The 14,538-nt window shown below is 37.2% G+C and overlaps 1 protein-coding gene across 7 annotated transcripts in view; it reads right to left on the bottom strand.

Annotated features, from left to right (window-relative positions):
- IntS8 (integrator complex subunit 8) overlaps nucleotides 1–14,538 on the bottom strand; it is a 62,165-nt gene that overhangs the window by 41,646 nt on the left and 5,981 nt on the right. The window contains exon 1 of one of the 7 annotated variants that reach the window (XM_076179576.1): nucleotides 1,593–1,619. The exons of 1 other annotated variant lie outside the window; for it this stretch is intronic. Coding sequence is in view for 2 of the 6 variants with exons in the window: in XM_076179533.1 (XP_076035648.1) it covers nucleotides 554–598 (45 nt within the window). In the remaining 4 variants the exon portion in view is untranslated. Of the gene's footprint in view, nucleotides 1–553; nucleotides 614–646; nucleotides 693–1,174; nucleotides 1,263–1,361; nucleotides 1,470–1,592; nucleotides 1,620–14,538 lie in introns of those variants that run through there. 5 more of the 7 variants (XM_076179536.1, XM_076179546.1, XM_076179555.1 and 2 more) reach the window with 5 other exon arrangements.

Below are 14,538 nucleotides of genomic sequence, written 5' to 3'. Positions count from 1 at the left end.
GCCCGCTGTCTATGATCACTGGTGGTATGGATCAAACTACACTCTTTTAAGTTTCTTACTGTTGTGTTATTAGTGTAATAGACTGCATATAGTTGGATTATTTAAACTCTTTTCTTTAAAATGTGTGATTTTCATGTAATTTAACACAACAGTAAGAAACTTAAAAGAGTGTAGTTTGATCCATACCACCAGTGATCATAGACGGCGGGCTGGACGAATCGTAGCTGTGTTCGGTAATTTTGCAGAGGATAAAAACGTAACTTCTCTTTGGTCATATTACATGGAAATCACACATTTTATTGAAAATAGTTCAAATAATGCAACCATATATATGTAGAAGTATGCATTTGAGCAAAACCTGTCCTTGTTTGGGTTTTGTTGTTTTGTTCGGCTTTTATCGGTTTTGTTCGGTTTGTTCGGCAATTAGTGAGACCGTCACTGCTGTAATCATAGCCAATCATAATAGCAACTGTGGCATTGTATCAATTGTGTTGTATTTGCTAATATGACCAGCTATTAACCTAACCTATTAACTTAACCAAACCTAACCTACCACACAGTTTACATTAATGTTCTTGTTCATAGGTTTGAACTGCATTCTGCAACTCTTCAAATAAAATAATTTTGAATTAACTTCAAACTTCACCTGGAGCAGCTCATCAGCTTCAGCTATTCTGAATTTCTAACTTGAGGTGGGCAGAGCTGCGGAAGTGGAATTCAGTTCAATCATGTGCAGGAGTGTGCTGTACTTCTAGCCATGAATATTCTGAGTATATATGCCATACCTCTAACCAGTTTGATTATTATAATAGATTTTAATATGGAGGGTAGAATGAGGGGGTTGATGTATTTTTCATGATACATAGCTTTTTAAAATGAATCATATACATACTAAAACAGGTACAAAACACACACTCCATGAAAGGCTTATGATAATGATCCAGTTTTTACAAATAGCTTTAAATATTATAAGTCGCGCGTACCTATTATAATTATTTACTAAATTACTTCAAACGCGCCGATTACGATTTTCAGGAACCCTCATTACACTACATAGACTTATTTGCGTATTTACACATCATCAGTAATATATGATTGAAAGTAGTATGCCATATACACTGCCCTAATGTACAAACGCGTATCTAACTTATACTATTCTGAATTACAAACTTGCCTAAAATGTGCCGACAGTAAATTCTTACCTAGATCAAAACAATACAACACTAACGCACGCCCTCTAAAATTTTCTCTCCTTACCGAAAACACTTAATTTCACTACGGTATATATGGCCACAAATACAAAATTAGGAATGTGGTAAAATACATATATAAATATATACAAATATATAAACCACAGGAACCTGAAGCATATTATCTCTACTGCTTGTGTATATTTCTGTTATCGTGTTTGTTTGTGTTTACTCTGTAATTTGACAGTCGCTATACTTGTTCTGCTAAATGTATTTTCCTAACTGCAACATATATGACTGAAACCACGATCATCCTGTCCCTGTTTCAATTCATAATGTCCATTTAGAGTGTTTTTTCTTCAATTTTCTTCACATAGATTATCTTGAAAAGTTAGAAAATACTGTAGATGATGAGGATAGAGCAGTAGTTCTTGATTGCCGAAAAATCATTTAATACTGTCCTACACAGCAGACTTTTATCCAGATTTGAAGGTTTATGAGTGGGGAGAAATATATAGGTGAATACAGGGTTTTCTTGGAAATTGACAGCAAAGGGCTTGTGTCAGGGGTACCTCCTCGAATTGGCCACAGGTATGAAGTGGCGTTCTACTCTACAGGGGAGTGTATTGGGTCCGGTATTGTTCCTAGTATTCATAAATGACATGTTAGATAATGTCCAGTCAAATGGTAAACTCTTTGCTGATGGCGTAAAAATTATCATCAGATAAGAACTGCAGAAGGTGACATGACCCTACAACAGTTACAATGTTTCAATGTATTGATGGAATGGAGCCAAAAATGGTTGCTCCAGTTTAATGAAGAGAAATGTAAAGTCATGCACACTGGAAGAAAGAACCTAGGATGTGAATACTATTTGGGACAGAAAGTACTGGAGGAAACAAGAGGGAAAATATTTTGGAGTCATTATAATTAGTGATCGCAAGCCCTCGAGACAGGTAGCTAAAGCTGCAGTAAAGGCCAATTCCAATTCATTGTTGGGGCTAAAAAAAATACATGTCTTACTGTGGATATGATGATGTCCTTATATAAGGTAATGGTAAGGCAGTGTCTTGAGTATTGTGTGCAAGCATGGTCTCCATATGTGAGAGGTGACATAAAGAAGCTGGAACAGGTACAAAGAAGGGCTACTAAACTAGTCCCGGAATTGAAAACAAAAGTACGAAGGACCCGAGGAGATACATTAAAAACTTTCAAAATCTTGAAAGATATGGATAAGGTTGAGGGTGAAAAATATTTACAGTTATAGTTACCTGAGACTCCCACCCACAAACATCGAGATCTTAGTCTCAAGTTAATGAAACCACGCCACCGAATAGTAAAGAGGAAATGATTTTTAATTCAAGACTATAGAGCGAATACGTGGAATATTATCATTGACAATGTGATTACTAGCACACGCATACTGTATATATTAAAAAACAGATATGTTATTTCGAATTACATGTTCTTTTCATTATTTGCACTTCATGTATATTGAGTCAATGCCAAATAAACTTATTATTATTATTATTATTGTTGTTGTTGTTGTTGTTGTCGTCGTTGTTGTTGTTGTTGTTGTTATTATTATTATTATTATTATTATTATTATTATTATCATTATTATTATTATTATTATTATTATTATTATAGAAAAGGCACCTCATTTATACTTTATGCTTTCGATTCATTTACTTTTACTAAAGCAAGAAACGCATACACGTGGAAACTGCATTTCCTCGAATGTTCTGTCTTCTTATCTGTTTATTTATTTGTTTGTTTATTAATTTTTGTTGTGTCCTCTTAATATTCTTTCACCCCTTAATAACAGATCTTCTGCCTTGTCCACATCTTTCAATTCTAGAAAGCAATCCTATCGCCTCTTTCTCTTCTCTCCTCATATTCGTTCTTCTCACTGCCTCACCTATGGACTAATTCCCTGATTACATCTGAAAAAAATCTGGGTCCGTCTTCGTAAATTTTATTTACCTCAAAGATCCCCACAATCGTGCCACTCGATTGATTTATTTCATGTGCGGTTCTATTTCGTTTGGCATATATTTTTTTCTTTCTTTTGTATAACTTTTAATTTTTGTGTATTCGCTCTAGCTCTCTTGTATTTATAATTTGTCCTATTATTTTATTTTTCTTTGTCATGTTTCCCACACCTCTTTTTTGAGTTCTCACACCCTATTTCACATGTTCTCATTTTCGTTTTTGGTTAATAAAATCCATGCTAATAGATTTCCAATTATATTTGGTTCTTCCTCTTATAGTTGATCATTTATTTCTATATACATATTATTTCGTCTGTATTTATGTACCCCAGTTTATTTATTTATTCATTTGCTTATTTGTATTCTCCCTCTTCCTTTGATGTAACTTCCTCAGACTTCACAAAACTTGTGGTAAACAACGTGGTGCTCTGTTTTTCTTGAATATCTCGATTTCTGCGTTCCTGAGGTATTTTATCGACATGATTTATGCAACAAAATCGTAATTACCACAAAAGGGGGAAAATAGCACACACTTTGATTACAATTTGGCTATGCATTTCTCCCTGTCGGAATTTCCATTTGTGAGCGTTTTTACGCTTTGTTGACTACAGGAAAATCTTGTACACTTATTATTTACCTTGCATCTTTTAGGTTATTTTTGGTTAGGTAAAGAGAGGTAAAGTATAGTAAGATGTGGTTAAATAATAATAGGTTATATAAGTCTAGGCTGGTTTAGATTAGGTTAGGTCAAATTAGGTTAGGATAGGTGAGATAGTCAAGGTAAGGTTGGGTTGGGTAGATAGATAAAAACGGTTAGATAAAGTAGGATAAGGTAAAATTGGGTACACTGAACTAAGGTAAAACTAGGCTGGTATATTAGATAAGGTAAATTTTGTTTTAACTAGACAGTTGGACATTTTTATGATTTTATGCGAGAAATCGGTATAGTACCTAACCGCAGCATTTTATTTATGTTGCGACGGTGGTAATCTTGTCTCACTTTACTAAAAATTAATTATGAATTTATCTATTTTCGTGATGACCATTTCAATTTGAATGTTATTACTTTATAAACATGACGTTTGCCGACATTGGTAGTTGTTTGTCGTGCTCTCTAATTCATATTTTTCATAGAAGATGAAAACCACGAGCCATGACACAGGGTAACCTTAATATTTGGACATTATTTTCAAAATAATCACGAGAAATTTTGAGTCTTAAAAAAAAAAGTTGGTGTGTCTTTTCATGACTTTCCTTGTGTAGGTTTACGTTCTGAGGCACGATTCGAAACCATGGGCTGATATGGAAGTTATTAGCACAGTTTGATGTAAAATTGTAGCAACCAGCCAAATAATCGCAAATCATAAAAATAGACATATCGAAGAAAGTTTGTTGGGTATACACAATTCTTTAAAAACAATTAGATAGTCGAATTTGTCAGTCATGCCCATGCATATCCTTCCTCAAATTAATGTCAACTATATGGTTAGACGACTGAGGAAATTAAAATGCATTTTTAATTTGTTTGTCCAATATTGAAAGTATGAAGCCCACTGATGAAAACTAATTTGTCGTTAATCTTTATTTCTTCATTGAATTTTTTTTCTTCCAATATCTTGGGTAGATTTAGAAACAAATAATTTTCTGTTTTCCCTCACTTTTTTGAAAACTCACTTGTTATCATCTTCCTGGGGATGTTTGGTTGAAATGAAATGTTTTTATAACAGTAACTTAATATTACAGATAAAAAAAAACATACTAATTCTGTCTTCCGCTTTTTGCACCATGGACAAATAAAAATTTGGTAAGTAAGCCTACATAATTTTTCAAGTGCATATTCTGGCAAGAGAAATATTTGATAACACGGTAGCACTTTTTTGGTATCCATATGCAGCAAATAAAAAAAAAGGCACGCTTTATAATATTCCCAATATATCAATCAATTACTGGAGGGGGTGGGGGGAGTGCACACCCGTGGTCACCAATCTATTCCATCACTGGCAAGCTCCCAGGCAGGTTTCCAATCCATTCTCACCGTTTCCAGGCCGACCTGATGAATTTGAAAAAAAAAAAATCCACGACCGTTCTCCTTCCGTCTTATCTATCACTTTTTTTTAACATATTTCGAAGTGGCAAAGTAGGAAAAGCACGAATAAACAATTAAATAGATGAATAGGTAGATAGATTGACAGATATACAAATGAATAACCGCCCATGACCGAGGTCCCTTTCCCAGTTGCAGCAGTGGCCAATATTATGTACTTTTTATCAATGTATTCCACCAAACCTCTGAAAACGGTCCTAGGACTAGGAGCGAAACGTCGGGCCTCCTCATTGAGTCTGGTGATTAGTGGTGGGCAGATACCGGTAAAGTTACCGGTAACAACCTTAACGGTACTTTACCGGTAAAAATTCTGGTACCGTTAAGGTTCCGTTAACCGATAACTCGATAAGTTATCTATACCATAACACTCAGAGAGCGGTAAGCACGTCTCACCTTGGTGGTACTGAGTGACGGACTGACGGCACGGGCCCAGTGTGCCGCTAACTTTACCGGTAAAATACCGTTAGGGGATGATCCGCTAAGGTCTCGGTAAGCGCGTCTCTGCTTGGTGGTACTGGCGGCATGACGGGCCCAGTGTGCCGCTAACTTTACCGGTAAAATACCGTTAAGGGGTGTGCCGCTAAGGTCTCGGTAAGCGCGTATCGGCTTGGCGGTACTGACGGGCCCAGTGTCCCGCTAATTTTACCGGATAACTTTTACCATTAAGCAAGTATGTACCGCTAAGGTCTCGATAATTTTTTACCATTAAAACGGTTTTTTCTGCCCTTTCTTAATTTCTCAATAGAATTAATTTCATTTGTGTGATCAGCATATGAAACTATATTAATTGTGAAAGTTTCATTGAAAAATTCCGCGTCGCCAAACGGAAAAGACCCATATATGTGTGTGTGTGTGTATATATATATATATATATATATATATATAAATATATATTATATACATATATTCATGTATATATATTATATATATATACATATATTCACATGTATATATACATATGTATATATATGTATATTTACATACATATATATATATACATACATATATATATACATATACTGTATATATATATATTTCTCTTTACATTTTGCCTATAGCACCGGTAGGCATGTAGGGTAGGTTAGTGCTTCCTTCGCCCGTTCGTGATGCAGGAGGCAGGATTTTTATAGTGACGACGTTACAAAACTTGAGTTGTGACTACACACCATAGTAGGATGAAATTTCTTTAAAGATTTAAGTCATAAAAGCGACTCGAACTTGCGACATCACTACTACCTCACGAGTCTTTTACCGGTAAAGTACCGGTAATACCGGTAACGGCATTGTTGTTTACCGGTAATTCCGGTACTGAAATTAGCGGTATTTGCCCAGCACTACTGGTGATTACGCTTTCACACACACACACACACACACACACACACACGACTCGGTGGCGTGGTTGGTAGAGTCCCAGACTGCCAGTGCGGAGGTACCGGCGGTACTTGGTTCAAATCCTGCCCAGGGCTGAAATTATTTCAGTATCGCTGCGCTTCGAGTCGTTACTCCATCTCTCGTGGGCGGGGAGTTGGGTGTGTGTGTGTGCGTGTAAGGTCATAGCATTATCCATAGATCGGTCATACGAGCTCTGAGCTCTCTTCCGGGAGGGAAAATAGCTGTCGATCACGAGTCCAACACGTGATCCAAAGATCAAGGTGAATCACACACACACACACACACACACACTCGTGGGCGTGGCCTGCATTACCCAGGGATCGGTCACATATGGATTCTGAACTCTCATACGGGAGGGTAATAGCTGTCGATCATGAGTCCAACACGTGATCCAAGACAATGGTGAATCACACGATGACACGACTCAATGGTGCAGTTGTAGCTTTCGCGGCCGCCACTACGGCGGCCTGAGTTCGAATCCCGCCCAGGGCTGAAATAATTTCAGTATCGCTGCACTGCGAGTCGTTATTCTAACTCTCGTGGGCGGGGAGTTGGGAGTGTGTGTGCGTATAAGGTCACATTATTACCCATAGATGGTTCATATATGAGATCTCAGCGATCTTCCGAGAGGGAAATAGCTGTTGGTCACAAATCCAACACGTGATCTAAGACCATGGTGAATGACACACACACACACACACACACACACACACACACACACACACACACACACACACACACACACACACACACACACACACACACACACACATATATATATATATATATATATATATTTCCTCTATGTTTCTCTTTCTTTTCTCTAATATCTGACTTTTGTTGATAAGCTTGTCAAGTTCTACTCTCTTGATTTCGTCTCTCCTGCTTTTAGTCTGCATAGTCCTTCTTAAGTAGGTCATTTGTAGCTTGGAATATTTCTTCTCTAACGCTCTATGTAGTTCCTATATTCTTTCCCAATTCCCCAATGGTATTCACTAAATTTGAATTCATACATTCGATGTTATCCTCGTTAATTCTTCGAGCTTGAAACCTGTGTTTAATTTCTAAATGAAATTCCCTCATATCCTTAATCTTCGCAAGGCCTATTTTCTTTAACAAAACTATTTTATTTCTTTTGGCTCTGAATTCTAATTTTGCTGTGCAATCCATTCTATGGTCGCTACCTATATTTACTTTATTTATGAACGTTACATTACTAACGTTTTTGCTCTCATTTGCTAATAGGAAGTCCATTTCGCTCTTTGTTGTTCCATTTGGACTCCGCCAGGTCCATTTACGACCTACTCGAGCGTACAGTACACGCATTTGGGAAAAAAATACAAATTTCATGTAGTTCTCTACAAAATTGACCAACATCTCATCCCTGTCATTTCTCTCACCTACTCCAAACTTCCCAATGCACAACTCATCTCCCATCCTTTTCCCCGTTTTAACATTTAGGTCGCCCATTATCAACGTGTATTTACATTATTCTTTATCCATTACCTAACACAAATCATCATTGAAGGACTAAATTATTTCATCGTCTGAACTCTGTGAAGTTGTTGAATAAACCTGAATTATTTTTGCAGTGTACCTTTTACACAACCTTATCACAATCTAAGCTATCCTATCTGATATACATCTGAACTTCACTACTTTTTCATCAACCTCTCAGTTTACAAAAAAAAAAAAAAAAAAAATCCCACTACACTAGATCTTTCCCTTTCCTGGCCTATGTGTGTGTGTGTGTGTACATATATATGTGTGTGGGTGTGGATGTGTACATATAGAGTCTGGAAGGAATCTAATTATTTGAGAGGGGTAAAAGATGAAAGTGAAGGCTTGGGACGTGACATTGTTGCAAATCAAATAGCAGCGTCGTCTGCTCTTTATGCTGCTGCTGCTGCGACGCAGGATGTAACGGTCGGCAAAAGTGATGATAACGATGGAAAAAGTCCCTGTGCACATGTGTGTGCTTGTCTGTATGTGTGTACGTGTGTGTATTTACCTAGTTGTATTTACCTAGTTGTATTTCACGGGAAGGAGAGCTACGCTCGTGGGGTCCCGTCTCCATATCTCATTTTATCTAAACTATTTTTAAATTCATGTATTGTTCTTGCACACCCTATTTTTTCATCCAACTTGTTCCAACTGTCTATTACTCTGTGAGGAAAGCTGTTATTTTTCAGATCTCTTCTATAGCTGTCCTTCTTGATTTTCCTTCCGTGTCCTCTTGTGTTTCCATCATCCCATTTTATCAGATTCTCTCTATCAATAACTTCTATGCCTTTCATGATTCTGTAAATAGCTATCGAATCTCCTTGACTCTTCTTTGCTCTAATGTCTGTAGTTCAAGTTTTGCTAGTCTCTCTTCATATGATAGTTTTGAGAGTGTTGGTGCCAATTTTGTAATTGCTCTTTGTATTCTTTCAAGTTTTTTTTATACATTTTTTTGTACTTGGTGACCATACTGTTGCTGCATATTCCAATTTTGGTCTTATCAGAGTGGTTAGAATTCTCTTCACCATTTCTTCATCCAGGTATGCAAATGCCACTTTGATTGTTCTTATCAAATTATAAGTTTCTCCAAAAATCTTATTTATATGTTTCTCAGGTGTATGTGTGTGTGTGTGTGTGTGTGTGTGTGTGTGTGTGTGTGTGTGTGTGTGTGTGTGTGTGTGTGTGTGTGTGTGTGTGTGTGTGTGTGTGTGAGTGATTCGCTAGCATGGTCTCGGATCACGTGTTAGACTCGTGATCGACAGATATTACCCATCCGTATGAGAGTTTAGAGTTTATATACATGGTCCAGTCCATGGGTCATGCTGTGGCCTTACATACACTAACACACACACACACACACACACACACACACACACACACACACACACACACACACACACACACACACACATTCTTTCAGGTGTGGGCAAGAGTCAAACTAGGATCGCTGAGTTAGCGATCGATGATGGTACAACTTCACCGTCGTGCAGTGATATATATATATATATATATATATATATATATACATATATATATATATATATAAATATATATATATATATATATATATATATATATATATATATATATATATATGTGTGTGTGTGTGTGTGTGTGTGTGTGTGTGTGTGTGTGTGTGTGTGTGTGTGTGTGTGTGTGTACATAATGATCACATGGAGATAATTCTTCATGTGTGCCTTCCTGGGTTTACGATTCTTCGGTTGTATAATTTGATGACAATAAGCATATCCATCATCCAACCTAACCTAATCTTCATTCCACTTTAGATATTCGGCGTACTGGGGTGACAGTTTTTCAGGTGGGATCTCATGGGGGTGACGATTCTTCATGTGGGCGTTCTGGGGTAACAATTCTTCATATGACCAAATAATAACTAAAAATCCTAGACAATTTAACTGTTGAGGGATTTCATGTGACGTCACAGGTCACGTGCTCACTGTAGGGTCGGCCATGTTAGACATTTACCGCGCGTTACAAACACAGGGAAATGTCTACACGTCTCGTCTCCCTTGTCAGACTGAGAGAAGGGAGAGATGGATTGCAGTTGTGAAGAGGGAAGGCTGAGGGAGATAACGCAGTACTCCAGTCTTTGCAGTGCCCATTTCATATCAGGTTGGGAACAGGTTTCTAAAATCTTTAAATCAGAACCTCAGAAAATGGACTTATATTGTAAGTTATATTGGAACCTAGTTTACTCACCTCATATATTACTTTTAACTTGAAATAATGTTTAGAATGTCATGAAATTTTGTATACTTTATTTACTATTATTCTACTGTATGACCTTTATCAATATAAAAGTATTTGCTCAGCTGTGTATGTGCCCAGAGATGGTTGAGTTGTACTAATACAAGTATCTAAAAAGCCTTAATGATAGAAGTTCTCACTTAACACTCAATTCAGGTGATGCTAATTTAGGTTAGGTTAAATTTTGCTGCATTTGTCCAAGTTGCGTTAGATTACGCTATATTACTATATTCGAGTACATTAGATTACATCAGCTAATCTTTAAATTTTTATGTTGAATAAATTTTACTATTTTAACCAGAATATTCAATTGCTCATGCACTATAATGGTTAACGTGTGTTTGTAATGGTGGCGTAGAATATTCCTTGTGTGTTGTACATACGTATTTGTAATATTGTTTATTTATTATTGCATATTTAATGTATTATTGTGAGAACCAAGTGTTCATATTTAAGCGTGTATGTTTTCCCGCCAAGTCAGAGCTTGGTGGCGTGGCTTGGCGTCGGAGTCATTTTCGATTACACTTTGAGAACGTACGCACGCTTGTTTCTGTAGTGCTAAATCATATATATATATATATATATATATATATATATATATATATATATATATATATATACATACATATATATAAGTTTTGTTTCATTAGCCACCCGATACATCTGGAGGGTGGGGGGGGGGCAGTTCCTAGCTAGGGTTCTTGCAGTCTGGCAATATTGTGGTGGTCCAGGGGTAAAACCCCCCCCCCCCCCAAAAAAAAAAGTCCTGAGGTCCTAGAGAAAGTTGTTTACAACGTTAGGTCAGGCTACGGTGCGTAATTTCCTGTCACGAACGATCTCGCCAGTAGCACCCTTTTGGAAATGACAAGGTAATCAAAGTATAACATGGTAACGTGTCCTACATAATTTAATGTTAAGATCACTGCCATCTTGACAGTCCTCCCGATCTTATTTTTACAATAAATTGGTAAATACTTCCTTATGCGGTACCCATTTTTTTCTTTTTCTGAAGTAAACCCACCGATTCAGCCGGTATGGCTTGTGTACAGAACAAAATGCCTACGTGAACCATCTCCCATGCCTTGTCAGTGGATAACAGCCTCATTTACTAGCCTCCTATTACCTCTCACTAGTCTCAGTCACGACGGAACACTTGTTATTGTTATACTTAAGCAGTGACCACTAAGTTAAGCCAAATATAAGCAATGTAACCACTAACGATGAGAAGAAATCTACCCGTCCAATATGGCGCACTAACGACAAGTCACGTGATAAAGTCACGTGGGTGGATCCCTTCAATAGTGCCTCGAAGCCACTTTACTCGGGCGGGTATTTCTAGAGCAAGATGAACTACACACAAACTCTAGAGAAGAAAGGACACAGAGACGGTCATAGTGACTGGGGTTACCTCATCCGAGACTTGCCAGCTACACAGGAAGCGCCCAGGATTGCAGGAAAAACCAGAACTAGTGTCAGGATAACTTGAGATATTTACGATCTGATGTCACTGAGGAGATGGGAATTATTTCATCGACTTAGATTACTGCAAACCAAAGAGATTAAGCGTTCCTCATAGATATCAGAAGAAGAAGAAAAGAGGAGGAACTTAGGAAGTACCTATTGAAAAAAACTGCAAATTAACAAATCTTAACTGGCACTAAGAATCCTCATAATCTATTACTATTAATATTGTTATTATTATTGTTACTATTATTGTCATTTTTATTATTATTATTACTATTATTATTGTTGTTGTTGTTGTTATTATTATTGTTATTATTATTATCATTATTATTATTATTGTTATTATTATTATTATTATCATTATCATCATTATTATTATCATTATTATTGTTATTATCATTATTATTATTATTATTATTGTTGTTGTTGTTGTTGTTGTTGTTATTATTATTGTTATTATTATTATCATTATTATTATTATTATTATGTTTATCATTATTAGTGTCATTATTATCATCACTCTCATTATCATTACTATTACTATCATTATTATTATTATCATTATTTTCATTGACAATGTGGATGCAGGTGAAACTGGGAAGGGAGATATGAGTCTTTGTAAGCGGATATGGGGCTGGTGGTGAGAACAGTGTAGAGGAAAATATATATATATTTTTGTAGATTTAAATAAGTGTATAGAGAGTTTTGGGAGGAATGTCCATGTAGTGGTATTGGAAGATCTCACTGCTAGAGTAGGGAATGAACCAACAGACGGAGTGGTTGAGAAGTTTGGTGTAAGATAAAAATCATAATGCAGAGTTAATGGTAGATATGAGTTTAGAGAGTTGATGATGGTTAATACAGTATTTAGGAAAAACGTGAAGCATAAGTACACATGGGAGAGGGTGGTGGATGGAAAGGTTGCTGATAAGGTTTTCATGAACTATGTAGTGGTATCCAGGAGAAGAGTAGGAACAGTTTTGGGTGACTATGTTCTTAAAAGAGAGAATGGGGGAATATCAGATCATCTTTTGGTGGAAGGTAATTTGAGAGTGGCAAATAGGTGGAGAAAGAGGAAAATGACAGAATGAGAAGAGTAGGAAGAGTTCTGGGTGTCCATTTTTTTTAGGGGAGAGAGTGGGGGCATACTAGGTCTTTTTTGATGGAGGGTAAGTTGAGAGTGGAGGATAGATGAAGAAAGAGGAAAAGGACTGAGGGTAAGGTGTTTAGAGTAAACTGTTTAAATGAAAATGAAAATGAGCAGGGGTACAAGGAGAAACTGAGAGAGGTGTGGGAGGTGATGAAGGATACAGTAGAAGTAGGAGTAGAAGAAGTATGGGGGGGTTTCAAAGGAGGAAGTAACAAGGTGTGCAAAGTTAGTATGTGAAAAAAGGAGAATGGGAGAGAATAGAAGGAACGGTAGTGAGTAGTGGGATGATGAAATGAAGAAGGTTGTAGAAGAGAAGAAGCGAGCATTCCCGGACTGGTTGCAAAGTAGGACAAGAGAAACATATGAGAGTATAAAGAAAAAAAGAAGAAATCAAAATATAAGGGAGGCAAAAAGGAGAACAGATGTAAAATGAGGAGGGGTATGACAGAAAAAAATAGAAATAGTAAAAGAAATGGAAGCAAGGGTTAAGAGAGGAAAACGAGGCGAGTCAATTAGAGAACAAAAGGTAAAAGATGCAGATGGAGAGATGATAACGGGAGAAGAGGTGGTAAGGTGAACATATCCAGAGTACGTATATAAAGGAGCTATTAAATATGGAGGAGGATAGGGAGGGATTGCTGGTAGCAGTGGGAGGCGATAAGAAAAAGACAGTGATGGGGGAGGAAAATGGAGGAGAAATAAGAAAAGATGAAGTACAAGTAGTTATTAATATGATGAAAGCAGATAAGTAAGCCACCTGGTTTAGATGGGTGTCATGCGGAGTGTCTGAAGAAGGGAGGCACAGTGATAGTGGACTGGCTAGTGAGGTTGTTTATTGTGTGTCTAAGGGAGGGTAGAGTGCCGGAGCACTAGAGTCTGTATAGTTCCGCTTTACCAGGGAAAAGGGGACAAATATAAGTGCAGTAGTTTCAGAGGGATCAATTTGTTGAGTGTACTTGGGAAGGCTTATGGGAGGGCTTTGAGAAGATTAGGAGAGAAACAGAGGGAATAATTGGTGAGGAACAATGTGGGTTGAGGAAAGGCAGAGGTTGCGTGGAGCTCTTTGTGTAAGAGATATACGAGAAAGCTTTAGCAAAAAGTAAGAATGTTTTTTGGGCCTTTATGGATTTAGGAAAGGATTATGACAGGGTAGGGAGGAAGCCACTGTGGGAGGTATTAGATATATAGGATCGGGGGAAAGCTGTTAATGGTAGTCAAGAGATCTTATAAAATTTCTAGAGACTGTGTTTAGAATTGGAAATGAAGTGGTTTGAGGTAAAAGTGGACCTACGACAGGGATATGTTATGTCGCATTGGCTGTTTAATGTGTACATGGAGGGGGTGGTGAGGGAGATAAACGCGAGGGTAATGACGAGGGATTAGGAGTGGTTAAAGAAAACGGAGACAAGTGGGAGATAAGCCAGTTGTCGTTTGCTGACGACACTGCACTTGTAGCACGGTCAGGTGAGGGAT

This window comes from Oratosquilla oratoria, chromosome 3 (assembly GCF_046742065.1).
Source record: "Oratosquilla oratoria isolate Oo_2021 chromosome 3, ASM4674206v1, whole genome shotgun sequence".
Classification (NCBI taxonomy): domain Eukaryota; kingdom Metazoa; phylum Arthropoda; class Malacostraca; order Stomatopoda; family Squillidae; genus Oratosquilla; species Oratosquilla oratoria.
The sequence above is the reverse complement of the archived record's forward strand: the minus strand, read 5'-3'. Positions and strand labels throughout refer to the sequence as shown.